Below are 20,204 nucleotides of genomic sequence, written 5' to 3' on the forward strand. Positions count from 1 at the left end.
TGTTATGATTTATTAATTTAATTTTTAAAAATTAAAACCCTACACGTTTTTCTATTTGAGTTTTCAAATGTACTAAACAGATAATCATATTTTCAGTTGTTTGATGATATATCTAGAACAATTATAATTTTATCATGAGAATGCCGTTTCTGAAAGATTGGACAGTTTGGAAAAAGACTAAATGGTGTAGATTTTTAATATCTTCCATAACTGAAAATTATATTATCAGCATTTAAAAAAAAAAAACAGTGTCTGAGATTTTTTTTCTGGTTAAAAGATCTTAAATCAATGCAAGAATCACATAAATCAACTAAAAATGGTTTAAAACAGACTTGTTGCCCACACTTGTGATATATATATATATATATATATTTTAGGGCTGTGCAACGATTAACCACATCCAAAATAAAAGTTTGTTTAAATAATATATATATATGTGCGTGTACTGTGTATGATTATTTTGTATATATAAATAATATATATATTTAAGAAAATGTGTTTTTTTATATATAAAATATTTATATATAATATAAATATACAGGTATACGCATGCACATTTTTTCTTAAATATACACATGCATATGTGTGTATTTATATATACACAGTACACACACATATATTATGTAAACACAAACTTTTATTTTGGATGCGATTAATCGCGATTAATCGTTATATATACACACACACACGAAACATAAATGTAAAACTTTCAGAGTTCTCATGCTTAATTCTAGTCGACTCTTTATTTCCGTCATTCACACACACACAGTAACGACAGCAGTCTCATCAGGGCAGTGAGTTGGAGTTAATTTTATTAGTGTTATACTGAGTTAAGCTGCTCAAAATTAATGTTTTAGAAGCATAATGCAAAACACTCTACTCCTTTAGAGTCCTTTTCAGTCTATTAAAACGACCATGACATTCAAATCGACTTACTTCGTTAAAGAAAAATAAGAAAATATAATTGACAGTACATTTAGGCACACCGCTGACACGTACTATACACCAATATGCACAGTTCATTTTCATAGATTCATACAGACGGGGATTCAGAGAGCAAATCAAATGAGGAATCTGAAACATTTGTATCAACCACTGAGTGAATTTAAAGGGGAAGTGTGCTCCTGTGTGACTCGACCAATCACAGCAGAGTTCAGCTTCTCAGTGCCAGCCAATCACAGTAGAGAAAGAGCAAACCTGCGTGTGACGCTGGCCAATCACAGCAAACAGCCACAAAATAAGAGCATCATAAAGTTCAATTAAGAGTTTAAGTGCTATTTTTATTTTAAAATCACATAATTAGTTCTTGTCTATTGGCATCAATATCTGGATGAAGCTCACGAAACCTGAGACAGGTCATATTCACTCCAAAATCGAAATAAATAACATATTTGCGTAAAGACTTAACTTTCCCATGACGATTTCTGATCCAAATTCTCATTACTTAAATTGAAAGAAAAATCGAATTATTACATAACATGAAAAATAACTTATTTGTTTAATTATTTGTCAATTATTTTTATAGATATTATTATTTGAATGGTAATATGTATTTATTTCACATTACAGTAATGAGAATTAAGGAGGGAAATGTGTATAATCGTCATGAAAATGATGTTACAAAGCAAAAAAAGGGCATAATTTTCTTTAGTTGTGTACTTTCACATAAGGGTGAAATATGATCCGTGCATGTTTATCATAAGAGTGTTTAACCTGTGTGCTCTGACGCCAGACGACCTCTGACCTCTGCTTGCATGTTTTGAGCCTCCGTTCACCAACAATGTGCTTTCACTCGTCCCTAAAAGCAAAAATCACGCCAAAATCCATCGTGAAGAAAACGGCAGGAGTGACGAAACATTAAAAAAACACAAAAGCATCCCCAACACAAACATAAAAGCCAGACTTATAAAACAAGTCCTTTAAAACAAGCCATTTACAACAACGGAATGTTCAGGTGGTTTCTGAAAGAGTTTCGTGTGGTTTCCGATTTTGTCACTTGAAAACTATCCCATACACGATTATTAGAGAACATGCATTAAAGAAACATATTGCACAACAAAGAATAACGTATTCTCTGATCAGGCCAGTCGAGATCTCCTTGATGTGTGTGTTTGCGGGGAAGCTACGTCTACAGCACACGTCTCTTGGTCTTGGATTTAAGGCTCTATATCTCACGCGCAAACAGTCTTCGGCATCGGACAGTTGCAGTTTAGTGCTACACTTGCTATTCTAAAATAAAGTCGTTTTAAAAAACAAACACATGTACATGAGCCTTTGATTGAGTTATAAAAACAGGACACACACACACACACACAGGCTCACTAGAGACGGGTACATTCGTTTAAAGCATATCTCTGTATGCGCTGAACTCCACGTAGCCGCCGCCGCCGCCCATGCAAACACACGCTAGGTGAAATTCACCATCTCTGTCCTCATTTGATGTGTTTGAGGGCTTTAGATTATGATTAAGTCATTTTTATGTGTAAGTGAAAGGCGGAGGGGCGTGGCCTGTTTTAAACCCCGCCCACTCTATGCAACAGGATAACATTACGCTTATTACAGTGTCAGTGCCACATAATGTTTGTAGATGAAGATCATCATAGTACGGTTCTGCTTGTAATGAGTGTTAAGGTGCATAGGTTGGTTCGTTCACCATACTGTATTGACGATGAGTTCGACCACTGCCGAATACAAAACAAACCCCAAAAATCGTATGTATCTACACAGTGTCATCCCAGCAAACATACGAACGGAGAGGACGATCGCTCAGTGTTCAGTCTTTAGTGGTTCAGAGGTGAGCGAAGTGTCGGACAGTGCGCTTCACGATGGTAAGATGAATCCTCTATGCTACAACCGTGTCGATGCAGTGCTTTAAACGAGAACAGCCAGGAGGCACTAAGAGGAAGGTGTGTGTCGAAACACACGCGCCTGACGACTCCTCTTCTGCGTCGGCGGGAGAATCGTCCGTCTGTCACCTCTTGTGCAAGCTGCGCAGTTTTAGTGAGTATTTAAGCACACGCGGCGAGCGCGAGTGGAGCTTCACGAACAGGTCGGAGAACTTGTACTGAGGAAACAAGGTCTCCAGGAAGCCCTCGAGAAAGACGTAGACCAGCCGCCGGTTCAGAGACTGGTGCTGGAACATGTCGAAGACACGCAGGATGCCCTTGCGCGTGGTGTCCGCCCCGATGATGTGCTTCAACTCATCTGATGGCAGGAGAAGAGAGTCAAAATTTCAAGATTAATCGCTAAAAGATCACAATCTCCATTCAAACACCCACGCGATCTCATTCCTAAATGACAATGATCCTCCTGTGTCTAAACAACCTATAAAAAAGCAGTTCACAAACAACCACTTCATTTCAACCACACAGTATTGTTATTTCTGTGCTAAAAACTTTCAAATGACCACAAAAGTACTGGAATAAACGTTGATGCTTCATATAATGATTGCATCCATAACATCGTAACGCCACTAAGTGGCGAAAGTGAGTGTCATTGAATCAATCATTCAAGAGATTCGTTCAAAAACGCTGATTCATCCAGTAATGAAACAAATAAAGTATTTGAGTGAGTCATTGAATCATTCACTCAAACGTTTTTTTTTTTTTGTTTTGTTTTTATAATTTGGATTCATGAAACATTTTAAATAGACTACAGCAATTAACATTTTGTTAGAACCTCTAGTAAATTACGTTAACTGATGCTTCAAATAATGATTGCATCCATAACATCGTAACGCCACTAGGTGGCGAAAGTGAGTGTCATTGAATCATTCATTCAAAAGATTCGTTCAAAAACGCTGATTCATCCAGTAATGAAACAAGTGAAGTATTTGATTGAGTCATTGAATAATTCGCTCAAACTTTCTTTTTTTATATAATTCATATTAATAAAACATTTGAAATAGACTGCAGCAATTAACATTTTGTTAGAACCTCTAGTAAATTAAGTTATTTTGTTTAGTTTGCTCAGAAGTGTGATCTTTATTTAAAAAAAACAAAAAAACTGATTCTTAGTTTATCCAGAATCATGCAGCTCTAGTATAGCACTTTCCACAATACTCATTGTAAGTACCTGGCATGATGCCCAGGAGTGTGGTTTTGGCGGCGACCCGCGTCCTCATACGGAGGCTTTTGTCTCTGCGTGGCGGCGTCTCGGCGAGAATCCCGTTCGGCCAGTAAGAGTCTCTGAGGAGTCAAAAACCCAGTCAGAAGTCAGAACCACAACCATTTATATTTCAGAACAGAGAGTACGCATGCAATCATCACCTGAATCTCTTCACATAATCAGACACTTGCTCAGGCGAGGTCATGTACTCGACGTGATCCACGATTTTCCTGCAGTGAAGCATAAAGAAACGTTTGGCGTTGAGCAGAGAGGAAAAATACTGTCGTAATGCGCACGAGAGTGCACGTGTCCATCGCACCTGTTAATGGTGTCTCCATACGTGGCTTTGATGAGCTGCTGCAGGAGGTTCTTGATGTTTCTCCGCAGCCACTGATTTCTCTCCTTCAGGTCAAACACTTCGTCCATCAACAGCAACATCACCCTCAGAGGAATATTATCATCCACCTTACAGCAAACCAACATTGATGAAACTCAATATGATTAGATAAACCACATGCAAAACCACTGAACTACCAATAAACAGGGATGCAAACTAATCGGGGTAAAAAAGGTGACAGAGGCAAACCCTCATAGGAGGGTCTGAGGTCCAGGAAGACTTTTTGTTTTTTAATATCACCTTTAAAATGTGGATTTTGCATTGACACAGCTTGTTATTATGGTACCCCTTCAAAATGACTATATTTGTTCAATTATAAAAGTAAAAATCAATAAATACATTATTATGCTAATAATACTATTGTACTGTAAAATAAAAAATTCTTTAAAACAAATTATTATTATCATTTTATATAAATTCTATAAATTAAAGCATTTAATAATTATAATAATATTTCTATATTTTTTAAATCATTTAAGATATACATTTATATGGTTATAATAATATTGTACTGTAAAATGAAAAAAAAAAAAAACATTTAATAATAATAATAATAATACTTTTTATTAAATTATAAAAAGTAAAAGAAATCAAAAAAGGAATATATTACTGTGGTAATAATACTACTGTACTGTAAAATAAAAAAAAAATAGTATTTAATAATAATAATAATAATAATAATAATAATAATAAAAGAAAATAAAAAAATCACTAAAATTAATACAAACATAATATCTTTGCTTCTAATCATTAAACTATAAACTTTCTACTAGAATTTTTTATTTTAATTATTAAAATGTCATTATTTATCAGTGCCTTAAAACATATTGTGCTGCGATACAAGACAACAGACCTCTTGAGGCTGTGTTAGAGCGATCTGGCCAAGTGTGATGTGATGTTGACTTACGTTGTCGTCCAGCTGGGCCGAGACGCGGCAGTGTTCGGGATCGATGTCAGACTTTTGGATTAAAGGAGGAACCTGTGGAGCAGAAACATCTGGAGTTCATGTCATGCATTCACTGATAAAAAATTAATATATTCAAATAACGCCAGTCGAGCGCAAATGCTTTGCCTACATGTGTTTTGCTCCTGCTCAGCTATGCATGTGAAATTACTGACTAAAGTTTCCCAGTTATACAGAAATAGGCTAAATAAAAGTGTATGTAAAGCGTCCAGTTTTTGAGGTCTTTCGCATTTCTCGCTGTGTTCTGTGATTCTCTAGTCGTGCTCTACCTTAAATATGGACTGTTTAATATCCTGGCCAATTTTCTTAATATCCTGGCCCATGTCCGCCGAGACTTTGGACACTCCCTCAGCCAGGCTGTCCGGCAGTGACTTCACGGCATTGGACACGTTCCGCATGGAGCTCCGGAGAGGATTCACAAACGTGTCCATCTGTCCGAGTCCAGAGAACAGGACAAATTTACAAAAACTGCGAATCCCATCAGACAACAAGTATGCCGCTCCCCTCTGGATGAATACATCGGGTTGCGTTCAATTTAATCTCTGTTAGTCGCTATGTTAGTATCCAACTGTATATCAAGACGTGGATCATGGGAGCTTAATTGTCTTTGCCACTGCTAATCCTGCTCAACTTTCCCGCTCCACCAGTGGTTGCTTTTCCTCGTTGTCCAGAATCGTGAATTGAATGACTTTTGGCAACTCCAAAATGCTGTTTGTGTGAACGCACCTTTAGTCTGTCAATCTCTCCATCAAAAGTGTGACAAGAATATCAAGTCCAACACAGTTGTGTTTTAGTCTATGGGGTTTTCATCTTAAATTTATGAATGATTTCTGCTGCAGTGTATTGATACGAGTAGTTTGCAATAATATACACCTCTGTTAAAAAAAAAATCGGTCAGAATGATTTTGTTATTCAGCAAGGATGCATTAAATTGATTGGTAAATTTGAGCAGCAAATCATTAGAATGATTTCTGAAGGATCATGTGACACTGAAGTAATGATGCTGAAAATTTAGCGTTGATCACAGGAATAAATTACACTTGACCATATATTCACATAGAAATCATCTATTTTAAATGTTAATTGTATGTTAACAATTTGACTTTTTACTGTATTTTTGATCAAATAAATGCATCCTTGGTGAGCAGAAGAGACTTCTTTCTATTGATGCATTGAAATAAAAATGGATAAATATGATTCTTTCTTGTGATTATTTGGTAAAAAAAAAAAAAACATGCTTAGATTGTTTTATATCAAGAGATTTCTGACTATATCTGGATATATACACCTTAACTGATTATTCAGAGCATATTTTCTGCATGTGGCGTTTCTCACCTTGCGTGCAAAGTCCCCTTTGCCTTTGCTGTACGCCTTGTTTTCCAGGAAGTCATAGACGTAGGGTATCAGCATGGGACAGGCCTTCACCATCTCAGGGTTCAACAGCAGCTGCGGGACAAATTCAGCTCTCAGCACACCTGGATCAAAACACCTGAGCTAGCAGAATCCCAAATAAACACACGTCCTTATCTGACCCACCTGTAAATATGAGTTCAGGTCCTTCTTCCTCTTCTCCAAAAACTCCCTGTCCATGTTGTTAAAGGTCTTTTTGCCAGGAAGCTTGAGAATCGGACCAAGGCTCTCAAACTACAGATAGGAAACAGATCTCAGCAAACTCCACAAAAGCCGTTTAGGTCAGAAAATGACTTTGTTTACACTGGCAGGCCACATTTTTAAGCTTACCCAGACCAACATGCAATCTGTGTTTGCAGAATTAGAACACTAGTTTTTCTACACTTCCTTCGTCCCTTCTATGATAGTTTAGTAAATATTTTGGCTAGTTGATTATTCATCCACAATCAGCACAGAAAATGTAGCAAAATGTAGATTAAAATCTGATTTTTACAAAGCCAATATAAGCTACATCCATATATTTTAAGATATGCTTATATTCAAATCGTTGTGAATTTGTTTCAAGAACAACCAAAATTAAAACAATAATAAAAATACATATTTTGCTTATAGAGAATGAAAATCTCCAAATTGTCAAATAAACAATTCAAAATGTATTTTTTTTTTTAAATGAGTTTGGGTGAAATGACATTATTCATCATTGTGACTTAAGCACATTTCACCCCCAAATCTCACTAATGGCAAAAACAAACATTTATTACAATTTATTAGAATTTATAGAAATTATACATCAGGGTGGATTGTTGTACTTGCCTTTCAAGTTATGCAGAGTAAATTTTTTTATACATTTTTACTATTATATAGTAAAAACAAAGGTAATGTAAAATGTAAAAAATACATAATAAAAATAGCAAAACATAGTTAAAAAATTAAATCTGCATAACTTGAAGACAGTCAAACAATCTTCCCTGATCGGTGACGCCTGATGTTCATTTATTGGTAAAGTTCTTCATCTTCCCCCTCGACTCGCTCACCTGCTCCGTGATGCGCATGTGGAAGTCGTGGAAATCGCTGTAGCGGCGGTACGTCTTCCAGATGTCCTCGCTGCCGTCTGAGTTCTTGCGTATGACGGTGACGGTGTAGAGGGCGTACGTCTTCCCATGATCGTTGCAAACGCCTGCCATAGGAAGTTGGTTTAGAAAAGCATCAACTACAGGGAGGCAGGAGCGATGGAAATGAAGGAGCAAGAGCCGGCAGGGGCAAGAGGACAAGAAACGACAAGACAGACACACAGCAGAGAGAGAACGACACAAGACAAAGCCACACAGGGACAGAGGGAAAGAAAATGAATGTAAGAAAATAAAGAAATAAAGTTGATGGAATGACAGTCACAAAATAAGAATGAAAACAAAGTGGCAGGAAAAGTGTTGCATCCTTCAAATAAATGAAGCTTGAAAATGAGAAGAAGTGAACACTGAACATCTCTACAGATCTGAAATAACACGTTTAATAGAAAGTAACTGAATTAAATAGAAATCAGAACTCGAAGAACATCTGCAGATGAGAACAGGCCAGAGGTCATATTTCACCCCAGAATCAAAAAATTAAATTTTTTTTAATTAATTTTTTGAAAAAATTAATTATATTATGCATAAAATAGATGAAACTTATTTTAGGAGCATAAGGATATTTGTGATGTTATATTCATGACATTTAAGAACATTGCCTTAATTTTCTTCAGCATTACAAAACCTGTTTTTTTTTTTTTTTCCTTTTGATATCAGGGTGAAATATGACCTGGTTATTTCTCATTAGATTCACCTCTCCAGATTTGTGTAAGCATGTGCAATGCAATAAAGACACAAGCATTGCACATGGTTACAACCATGCTGGTTTAAGTTTGTGTCCAGCCATGATGAGCGATAAGCAACACGACAGAAATGACTAGACGCATAGTGAATGATTAGGACACAATGTTGAACTCTTGAAATTTGGGTAAAAACAGCAAAAAAAGGGTAAAACTCTCACCTGTATCAGAGATAAAGGCATGAAGCTGAGCAGACTCATCCACGCTCCCGCTGCTGAGATCATCTAACGACTACAAAAAACAGACATTCATTAGAAACAAATCGAATACATTCAGCACAATGTATGTAAATATAGATATGTTTTATTTAACTTACTAAATTAATGCTTCCTGTTGGAGACCCGTTGAATGACTCTGGAGAAACAGAAATATTAACGGTTACACAAATCTAGATGCATTTGAAAACTCATCTCTTTCTCTACGTTTTGGCCTTTCGTCCACACTGAAGTGTTTATGTCCTACGAAAACTGAGGTATTTGAAAACGATGACGAATGTTAGTCATGTGACGCATATCGTACCAATAGATATCTGTTTATACCCGTATGTACCTGCTATGTGCTATTAATTTTCACAAGATAAATGTTACTTTGTACAATCTTCATATTACATTTCTGCAAAGATGACAGAAAAATTAATTACAACTGACCCCGTGTTTTGCTGAAGGACAGCAATTGCGTTTTGTATTATGTCTGATCTCTTGGCATCATCTCAGTGAGTTTTTATAATGTTTTTGCGTGTGCATTAAGATGATTTAAAGGGGCATTTCACCCATTTGAACATTGCTTTTTATTTAAAGTGGGTCATATATGTAGTCAAAATGTAAAATAAATTTTGAATTTGGTGCCTTTGTGACCGAGAAAAGACAAAAAATAACTTCAGGACGCATTTGTATGAAAGACAACAACTCCCACAATGCACCATATTGCACAGCTTCGCAAGCCACTCCCACTAATCCAGAAAGCGCATATCTGCCTATAAGTCAAGTCAAGTCAAGTTTATTTATATAGCGCTTTTCACAACACAGGTTGTATCAAAGCAGCTTCACAGTAATAAATTAGAACAATACATCAATGTTTGTTTCTAGTGGAACGTCTACGTTCGGTAATGCTGATCAATAGTATCGTTGATTGATTAATTCAATTAAATATCCCCAAATATCCCCAACTGAGCAAGCCAAAGGCAACAGTGGCAAGGAACCGAAAAACTCCATCAGGTATAAGAGAAATCACTCTTCCGTCTACAAGGCTAGCTACCACCAGAGCTTGAAATTCATTTCACATTCACACAAAATGTCTAGTTAGTTGGCGAACTCATTAGTCAGGGCTCCAGACTAACTTTTTGCCTTGGTTGCACTGGTGCGCCTAACTTTTTTATTTAGGTGCACCAGCACAAAATTTGGGTGCACCCAAATTTTTCCTCGGCTGTATCACCTTTAACGCCACAATTTTAAGGTCACCTTTTTATCACACTCTATACACATTCATATATATTATGTAAATGAATTTAAACAAGAAGGTGTAGGTAAAAACTTTTATTTATTTTTTGAAGCACAATTATTAACGGTATTCCTACTCTTACCGATACTGCTTATCGATACAGTACTTTAACTGTATTCTTATGGTTCTTTTTGTTTTATAAATAATAAACAAAGATAAACAATAGATAAACAAAAGATAAACAATTAAACAAAGATACACTTTATATAGGCATATCCAGTGCTTTAATTTCAGGAAGGCCTACTACTGTTCAGGCATGGTCTAAAAAGAAATCTAATAAAGTAATAAAATGTAAAATAACACTGTAAAATTTATCATAAATAGATTAATGCTTATTAAAGCTGAATTTATTCTTTCAAGAGCTGTGAGTGATTTTTCTCTTGTTGTTTGATTTGCAGTAATGGCGCAATCGTCAGCATGTTTATTAGACTGCGGCCCCTTTAAGACCGGGTGCAGATCTAATAGGCTACTGATGCACCATATTCTCCCAACTATTTCCATAACTATCTAACTACGCGCAACTTCTTCCCTTCGCAGCATTAACGCTGTCATTTCTCCCTAAAACTCAGAATCAGCACGATCGGTGATTGTTGTAAATGCAGTCTAGCTACTGTTGCTAAATTGCGGGACGCGTTTAATAATTGAAAGAGCTATTAAAAACACAAAAATCTGCGCAAGAGATGTTCACATGGCGGCGCGCGCTCCGAAACAGACCGAGACAAGCAAATTATACTTTCGGTTTCATGTGCAGATTGTGCGCGTCTAAACGATCAATTGTACACAAAAGCGTGTCAAAATTACCGGCTTTGAGATTCACTAAAAACAGTTTATGTCTTAAATGGACGTAGTTTTTAATGATTTTACCTCAAAATATTATTTTTTATAATCTTTGGAAGCCGAAATTTAAAATAAAATCAGACTAATATAACAGACCTTAAGTGTAACCAGGGTACGTTTGAATGTTTAATTCTGTCCTCCGTCGTCACTCATTAAGCAGGGCTGTCGTGTTGTGCGAGCTGTGGCATCGCGTGAGAGAAGAGTGTGAGTTCCGTCAAAGGAGAACAAACGCCAACAAACGTTCGTGGAGAGGCAGCGGATGCGAGGACGTTAGGTGCACCGGTGCGACCTAGGAAAAATGTTAGTCGCACACTTACAAAATTTGGTCGTACTCTAGAGCCCTGTTAGTGCATTACTCCTCGTTTGTATTTCTTTCGAAAAGATGAATTATTGCATGGTACCTGGATGTTCAGTCAGAACATATGCGGTGCGAAACTAGGATAGTTCTCAACACAAACGTCCGTGTCCTCGTCTGATTCAGAGATTTCGTCCAGGAGAAATTGTCATCGTTGAAATCCTTTGCCGCAGACGGACTCTATCTCTGTGTTCGTAGCGGTTCGTAGTTGCATAGTGAGATCACCGGCGCCACCGGTCCGCCCTAACTCGAGCCAGTCCGGGCTCCTCGTCCGCGGCAGGCAGGTCTTCTGCCTCGGCTGCTCTTCGCTATAATGCGGCTTGTAAAGGTAGCCACAAACACCTGATTCAAGCATCAGACTTCCGAAATCCTCTTCCTCTATATCATATTGAGCACTCTCCTCCACTATTGTCATAACTTTACATCTGTCTCCACAGCGCCTGTTAGCTTAGCTACAAACAAGATGGAGGATATTGCTTTCAGTTTCAGAGAGTAAAGTCCCACCCACTGATCTGTAATAGGTCTGTAGCGTGAGCGGGTCCCGGCCCCTGGGAGAGATGAGGGACGTGCTTGTAGTCTCAACAGAAATCCCCCCCTCTAACACTTCCTCCTACAATGACGCAAAATGACGATTTTTGCGTCATTGTAGGAGGAAGTGTAAGAGGTAAATAACAGATTTCTCCCGTCTCAGGGGAAAATGAGAGAGTGTTGCACGACCATTCAATAGTATGACTGGGTTTCTAACAATGCAAAGCTTAATGCAAATGGGTGAAGTGTCCCTTTAAGCTTCAGTGTGGACGAGAAACTTTTGGAAAACGCTTGAAAATGCGAGTGCGGACGGAGAACATTTTGAAACGAAAATGTATCCGGATTAATGTAGACATAGCCTTAGAAAATTATGCTTAAAGGGGCATTTCACCCATTTGAACATTGTTTTTTATTTAAAGTGGGTCATATATGTAGTCGAAATGTAAAAGAAATTTTGAATTTGGTGCCTTTGTGACCGAGAAAAGACAAAAAATAACTTCAGGACGCATTTGTATGAAAGACAACAACTCCCACAATGCACCACATTGCACAGCTCCGCAAGCCACTCCCACTAATCAAGAAAGCGCATATCTGCGTATAAGAGAAATCACTCTTCCGTATACAAGGCTAGCTACCACCAGAGCTTGAAATTAATTTCACATTCACACAAAATGTCTAGTTAGTTGGCGAACTCATTAGTGCATTACTCCTCGTTTGTATTTCTTTCGAAAAGGTGAATTATTGCATGGTACCTGGATGTTCAGTCAGAACATATGCGGTGCGAAACTAGGAAACTAGTTCACAACACAAACGTCCGTGTCCTCGTCTGATTCAGAGATTTCGTCCAGGAGAAATTGTCATCGTTGAAATTCTTTGCCGCAGACGGACTCTATCTCTGTGTTCGTAGCGGTTCGTAGTTGCATAGTGAGATCACCGGCGCCACCGGTCCGCCCTAACTCGAGCCAGTCCGGGCTCCTCGTCCGCGGCAGGCAGGTCTTCTGCCTCGGCTGCTCTTCGCTATAATGCGGCTTGTAAAGGTAGCCACAAACACCTGATTCAAGCATCAGACTTCCGAAATCCTCTTCCTCTATATCATATTGAGCACTCTCCTCCACTATTGTCATAACTTTACATCTGTCTCCACAGCGCCTGTTAGCTTAGCTACAAACAAGATGGAGGATATTGCTTTCAGTTTCAGAGAGTAAAGTCCCACCCACTGATCTGTAATAGGTCTGTAGCGTGAGCGGGTCCTGCCCCCTGGCCGAGATGAGGGACGTGCTTGTAGTCTCAACTGAAATCCCCCCCTCTTACACTTCCTCCTACAATGACGCAAAATGACGCAAAATTTTTGCGTCATTGTAGGAGGAAGTGTAAGAGGTAAATAACAGATTTCTCCCATATCAGGGAAAAATGAAAGAGTGTTGCACGACAATTCAATAGTATGACTGGGTTTCTAACAATGCAAAGCTTATTGCAAATGGGTGAAGTGTCCCTTTAAACAGACTCATTGTTGCAGTCATTCATGACAGATCTGATCCCGTGTGGGTTTCTCACCTCCGTCCCCATCATCAGATCCCCTGAAACTGGGTTCCTTCAGCATGTCCAGCTCCGCCAGCATCCGCACATACAGCGGGTGCTGCCTAAAAGACGGGTAATACCGCTCATCCCTCAACATCATATCATACACCTGAAAAACACAGTGAGCTCAATCAGTGGGCTTTATACTGGACAGAATACACAAATCACACATATATGCACAGAAAACTGACCTTTCTCTGGATCTCATCAAATATCTCCGGTGTGGGATCCTCTTTGCTGAGTTTTTGAGCCAGTCTGGTTACGGACGCTTCGTCCACCTCCACCCTAGGAGAGGCCTAATTGAAACAAGAATCTGTCAATTATCACTTCATGGGCCAACTAGACAGGAAGTGACCATCTGACTGACATGTAATGTAATGGGCGATATTACCAAAATCTTATTTCACGATAACAATACATACAATATAGTTATTTAAAATACAAAATAAATTAGTACAAAATATTCAAAATATTAGTCAATTACAAACAATAGGACAAATACAATAGAACAAACACACAAAATAAAGTTTGTCAGTTACAGTAAGTTTACTTAACATGTAAGAAATATTACAGAAATTAAAAATCAAGTCAACACTGTATGAATTATGAATACATTGATTAAAGCTGCAAAAGTTATTCAGTCAAGAGCAGTGATTTTCACCTTGTCTTTTGTTGTTTGGTTAACATTACTGACACAGATGAGAGCAGGTATATTAGGTCTTATATATTAGGACAGGTATAATGCTGTCCTAATTTTTTTAAGACCTTCACACGATGGCCATTCTGACACAAATGTGTATTCGACCATTTAAGAGCAACAAGCCACGAAAAAGAACTGAATTTGGGATTGCATGCTGTCTGAGAAAGGCGTTTTCCTGCATGCTTCAGCGCGAGTGACAACATTGATTCTTTTTTCATGGCTTACAGCACTTCAGACATTTAAAAAAATCTGTATTTTATAATTCATGCATGTTTCTTTCTTATTCTAATGTGTCAATAACTTCATGTAGTACTGTGCTGCACAGATATATTTACATACTACAATCTAAATGATACAGCGAAATCTCTAACGATAGCCACTTTATATCTTCACTCGCCACAATATGTCATTATACCATGACCCTATATGTGACAAACCTCAAGTTGTGTGTTTTTGTGAAGTTTAAGAACCGGTAAATCTAAATCACCCCACCTTCTCAGACAGGTACTGGTCGTAGACGCCGACCGCAGCGGCTCTCAGAAGCCCTTTGGTTGTCTGGCTGCTCGGCTTCTTTCCATCTCTCTGGCTGCTATGTAGGACCTCCAACTGCTGCTGCGCCGTGACCCGGTAACCCTCCACCGTCAGCCAGAAGAACAGGACTGCCTGACCACCCATGTGCTGCATGTAGTCTACAGAGAGAGAGATAAAAAGCAATAAGGGACGAGCTGATGATGTATTTCCAGTGTTTCCCCTACAATGTATTCAGCAGCGGCGCAGCGAAAATCTTCACATGATCAGTAATTTCACGACATTCACTTACAAGCCTAAAAACACTGAGACATGGCGAACGGCGGCGTCGCTAATGCGGTGGCTCTGAATCCACTGGTTGACAAGAAAGGAGGAAAGAGCCACATGTTCGATTCGGCTAATGTCACGTTGCCATAAGGTGCCATAACGTTTTTTGCGCGTGCAAATTCGTTATTTCAAAAGTAGGCGTTCATAATAACGTTTTTCCAGGCGCGCCACCGTTCATGGTTGCATAGAAACGACAGACGCCACGGGAGAGCAAGCGCTTGTGGAAAGGAGAAAGCGGTGCGAACTGTGAAATTGGTACCGAGAACCGTGGATTTTCACTGGTACTGGTACCGAATATTGAAATTTTGGTACCGTGACAACACTACTAGGTAGTTATAAATAGGCTAATCATAAACAGATCTTTTTTACGTTTAAGGCATTAAACATACTGTAGGCTACATTCTCTTATCACTAAGTAGAAAGACGTGTTCTGATAACTTGTCACCCACAATAGCATTCAATTACCATAGAGCCTTAGAGATCATCTATGAAAGTGCTCACAGATTGGGTGTGGCCTTTGCCATTAAGATACATTTTCAAAATTGTATTTAATCTTTTTCTGGGTTGTGCCATTTAATTTTCCCCATATCAATTTCTACCTCATAGCTGAAAATTAACACAAAAGAAAAACATGAATAATCCTGTCTAAAATTATAAAATGAAGGTTTCTGTTTGTGACCAGTTCAAGGTACGTGCCGCAATAATATGTTGATGGTATGTCATATTTGTATGTCTCAAAAGGTTAATTTCTATCCACAAAACTTGGCAGAATTCATGATTTAAGGGGTTATTTAAAAAAAAAATATTCCGGAGGTACGTGCCCCCGGACTCGCGGCTTGGTAACAACATCCGGCACATAACAGCACTGCTGCTGGAAATTTCTAGGGGAAACACTGATTTCAAACGAGAGGACAGTTTGTGTGCATCCGTCTCGACTCACCCATGAAGAACTGCAGCGCGATGTTATGCACTAGGATATGTTCCAACGGAATCACACACAACTTCCCAAAATTAGCCGCGAGTTTCAAAGCGTCAACTTCCTGTTTGGCAAAAACAACCAAAACATGTTAGTCATTCTGAGGGTGAAATGTTACATGTCAGACAGCTGATATAATTTGTTATATCAGCGAGATGATTTAAAAAGCTCATAAAAAGTCAAATTTGATGTTGAAAGTCAAAGTAACATCCGATAACGGTAATTATTTATTTTATTTGTCTGTATAATTATTTGTATAACTTTCTTAATTACATGAAACTCCTACAAAACATACATTAATTAACAGTGCATGCTGAAAATGCATTAGGAGCAATTGTTTATTGTTTAAAATAATCTGAAAAATATTCCTAGCAAATATTATTGTTTTTGATGAATTCATTATATAATTTTTTTTAAAACAATTTTAATGCATTATAAAACAGGAAGTGTAAATGAAACCGGGGGATTCGGTTACCTTTCCTGATTGTAGCCTTTGTATCCTTGTTTCACAGACTTTCTTCACAAAAAGCAAACTATTGATTTGATTTTTTATTATGTTGATATCTGCGAGTATGAGAGAGAGAGAGAGAGAGAGAGAGAGAGAGAGAGAGAGAGAGAGAGAGAGAGAGAGAGAGAAATGAAGAGTAAACAATGTTTGTTATTATAAAGCCCTGAACTTGCTCTCATATTTTCCAAAATAAACCCCAGAATTCCCCTGGCAAATTATTTACCAAACAAATGAAAAAAAAAACCCCTGCCATTTAAGCATATGCGTGTAAAAATAAGTGTGTAGCGAGTGTGTGTGTACCGTCTGCGCCCGTGTCCAGAGACCGGAGATGCTGAAGCTCCTCCAGGACTCGGTCTTTCACAGCCTCCAGCTCAGGCGGTTTGTCCGTCAGCTTTAAGATGTTCATGAAGGCCTCATAGTTACAGCTTGAGTCACGAATCTAAACACACACAGAATGTTTTATAGGGAAAGCATAAACATTTACAACACACTCCTCTGCTATAAGAACAGAGCAGGTCTCACCATCCAGATGACGAACTGATTGATGTAATCCGGGTCACTGAGCTGGTTAATTAAGGGCAGCAGAACTCCTCTGGCCAGAACTTCCTGTTCATCAAACATCAAACAATCAATCAATCATCAACAAGTTTGTCCAGTTGCAAAACACCAAGGCTGGAGCTCTAATCTTGTAGTCTCAGCAGCGAGACCTGTCAGGACCATGAGTTCAGAAGTCCTGATCTCAAATCAGAATCCTGCTTTCCGTAAATCCCAGATCTGGTGTCTTAAAGGATTAAATACTACTTAAGCTCTATCAACAGCATCTGTGATATACTGTCAATAACCACGGATTATTGAAGCTGGGATTTAAATGTACAGCAGATTAAAATACAATGAGTGTTATTTTATATATTATAATAGTATTTATTTGAGTTATTTAAATGTTAGTTTAAGTTTTTAGTAATTTTGTTATATGCTTTTGTCATTTTTATTCATTTTTTTATATTTCTATTTAGCTTTACTTTCTTATTTCAGCTTTAGTTTGAATAATTTTAGTATTTCAACTAATTTATTTCAGTTAGTTTCCAAGGCAACATTTCTTAATTTTCTTTAAAATTATGTTATCTAATATTTATATTCTTCTTTATTTGAAATAATGAAAACTATTTTAAATAGTTTTAATAGACAGAAAAGGTTACAGTGTTTAAAAATAAGAAAATGCTTGCAGAAAATGAATGTTTTATGGTTTCCTCCATGTAAACGCTGATTTACAGTATTCCTCCTGTTCATTTCTTTAGCCGGCCATGACTAGCTGAAAGATACAATATTCTTTGGATGTATTTGGGAGTGATTTAGCATGTGTGTGTTTATGTCTCACCCTGAGGAAGTATCTCATATTCTTGTTGTGGAAATCTCCAGAAGGTAGTAACAGGTACAGCAGCACTTCACAGAGATCCCGCAAGTACCCTGCACCAGAAACACACTACAGTCAAATATACAGCACAAAGACAACGCACAGGACAGTCTGATCCTCACCCAGAGATATTGCAGGGGATTTTAAATCAAATTTAAGGATTTTAAGACCTTTTTTAAGATAAGCACACATAAAATGTAAATTCAAAACAAACCAATACAATCTGAAATTAAATCATGCATCTCAGAGTCTTTTACTTTATTAAACACACATTCAACAAGGAGTTAGTACTGCTTATCAGCACAACAGCGTAACTGCAATCATAAAACAGTCAAGACACGTTTTATTCAATATGCACTGAAAAAGGTTTATGTACCAACATGCGAATTACAGATCACTGTGCCGATACTAGTAATCACTATATATTGAATGTGTTAAATTATGTTCTTAGTCTTTCCTTCCAGTGACGGAGAGAGAAGCTAACAGAGTTTACACTGAATTTGATGCCAGATACCATTAATAACCAGAACAATTTTTTTTTTTGCATAATGTGGAACTTTTAATTATAAACAAGCCTGAAATACTCCGGAAACTTATTTGGAAATGTCTAAGATTGAATTCTGACATCTACACAATAAGGAGATAAAACTATTACAACCATTTTCAACATATTACAATATAAACACCATAAAGTAAACATTGTCTTAATTCATCAAAAGTAGATCAAGAAGCGATCACTTGGCATACATTTGCAGTGGTCTTGATTTCAGAAGTCTTGGAATTTAACACACAAGTCGTGCAAACTACTTTCATGGTGTTTTTGTGCATTTGTGAAGTTTCAACAGCTGCAGTTCCTAATCACTTATAGTGATTGAAAAAAAGCAGCGTGAACATTCATCACAACTTCTTTTGTGTTCCACAGAATAAAGAAACTCATTTGATTTTGAAAAGACATAAGGGTGAGCAAATCATTTGTTATAAATATGAAGGTGGATTCACATGTGACATCTTTATACGCAAGGCACATACACACACACAACAGTGTTCTTGCCTTCTGAAGCGTTTTCAAAGCATTTCATTGTATTAATGACTGGGTGTGTGTTTGTATTTTTTGCTAATCAAGTCTTTCAGCTTGTCTGGCCTTTAAGATCTGCCCTAGAGAAGCATGTACAAGTTATTCATGACTATTGTTGACATAAAAAGTGCCTTGAATCACTGGCCTGGAGTCTTTGATCGGTCTATAGACACAAATCTGTGTTTGTCTTACCTTCTTCATCCTTGCGTGACATGCACACCATATCTCTACAAATATTCCTCTCCATTTCCACCTCCGCCTCAAAAAACGAGTCCAGCAGCTCCTCTGGATCGTCACCTGCCGCAGACACACAAATAACGTCATGCACATGCTCACATTTTTGAGTCATAAAAACAAAATTAAAACCCTTTACTCAGTAATTAGGCATTAGGAAATCAACTATTTATTACAGGCTACAACAATTTTAGTCCTGATATTGAGATCTTTAAACATTAAATTAATGGGGCCTTATTGTAAAGTATAACCATTATTGCTTTTCTTGGTTTAATCTGTCCATTGATAAATGTTTTGTCTAATGACGATGTGAATTACGTTGTTTAGGATCTTCTCTCTCATTCAGCCTCTCTTGAGCTTTCCTGAAAACACGCAGATGAGTTGCAAAATCATCCACCAGTCTGGTGGTGAAATACGGCTGCCAGTCCACCTCTTTAGACCTGAGGAACGGAAAGATTGCGAATCAATGAATCATGGGAGTTACAGTCTCCGTTTCAACATCGTGTTTACCAAGGAAAATGAGTAAGAACATCTGAATGCAGTGTTTGGTTTGTGGTTAGCTGTTGCATCAGCGCTCATTCACAACCCTCTGCAACAGTGATTGTAAAGCAGGTGTGTGAGGGTGAACGGGCCGGACGGGTGTCTCACCTGGTGGAGAACTGGACGAGGGCGTTCTGGACAGTCTGACGGATCTCCAAGAGGAACGTTTCATCATCACTCAGTGTGTAGTACCAATACTGGATATAGTCCCTCAAAGCAAACTGGATGACCTGAGGGATGACATGAACAAAACAGGACACTATTCACTTAAATAATGTCAAAAAGTCATCTAGTATAACAATATCGCACAAGCAAAAGTTCTGTTTTTCCCAATTGTAAAAATACAATACAATTCAATAAAAGTT

General features: G+C 37.7%; 1 protein-coding gene across 2 annotated transcripts; it reads right to left on the reverse strand.

The window, feature by feature from the left end:
- Positions 1 to 726: 726 nt before the first annotated feature.
- LOC308686742 (sorting nexin-13-like) lies at positions 727 to 20,066 on the reverse strand. 2 transcript variants are annotated; one of them, XM_081395178.1, is made up of 22 exons: positions 19,948 to 20,066; positions 19,618 to 19,739; positions 19,258 to 19,362; positions 17,955 to 18,043; positions 17,102 to 17,185; positions 16,880 to 17,018; positions 16,547 to 16,635; positions 16,036 to 16,135; positions 14,733 to 14,929; positions 13,732 to 13,836; positions 13,517 to 13,649; positions 9,062 to 9,099; positions 8,907 to 8,976; positions 7,913 to 8,055; positions 7,005 to 7,112; positions 6,804 to 6,914; positions 5,738 to 5,899; positions 5,412 to 5,483; positions 4,427 to 4,572; positions 4,269 to 4,337; positions 4,075 to 4,187; positions 727 to 3,204 (listed from the first exon to the last, which is right to left on the reverse strand). In XM_081395178.1, exons 3-22 carry the CDS (start codon positions 19,310 to 19,312, stop codon positions 2,972 to 2,974), a joined length of 2,256 nt encoding a protein of 751 aa, XP_081251304.1. In that variant the 5' UTR covers positions 19,313 to 19,362; positions 19,618 to 19,739; positions 19,948 to 20,066; the 3' UTR covers positions 727 to 2,971. The 2 variants fall into 2 exon arrangements, with proteins under 2 accessions (XP_081251304.1, XP_081251303.1); XM_081395177.1 differs by having other exon boundaries at positions 7,913 to 8,088.
- Between the last annotated feature and the right edge of the window lie 138 nt (positions 20,067 to 20,204).

This window comes from Scardinius erythrophthalmus (assembly GCF_964197995.2).
Source record: "Scardinius erythrophthalmus genome assembly, contig: HAP1_SCAFFOLD_721, whole genome shotgun sequence".
Taxonomy (NCBI): domain Eukaryota; kingdom Metazoa; phylum Chordata; class Actinopteri; order Cypriniformes; family Leuciscidae; genus Scardinius; species Scardinius erythrophthalmus.

Bases quoted from the DNA above. Each gene is read 5' to 3' on its own strand.
- LOC308686742 (XM_081395177.1), bottom strand. From the start codon at position 19,312: ATGGAGAGGAATATTTGTAGAGATATGGTGTGCATGTCACGCAAGGAT. The intron at 4,188-4,268 runs GTGATGATTGCA...TTGACTCCTCAG, and splicing joins GATTATGTGAAGAGATTCAG to AGACTCTTACTGGCCGAACG. The intron at 3,205-4,074 runs GTACTTACAATG...TCCTGCCATCAG, and splicing joins ACTCCTGGGCATCATGCCAG to ATGAGTTGAAGCACATCATC.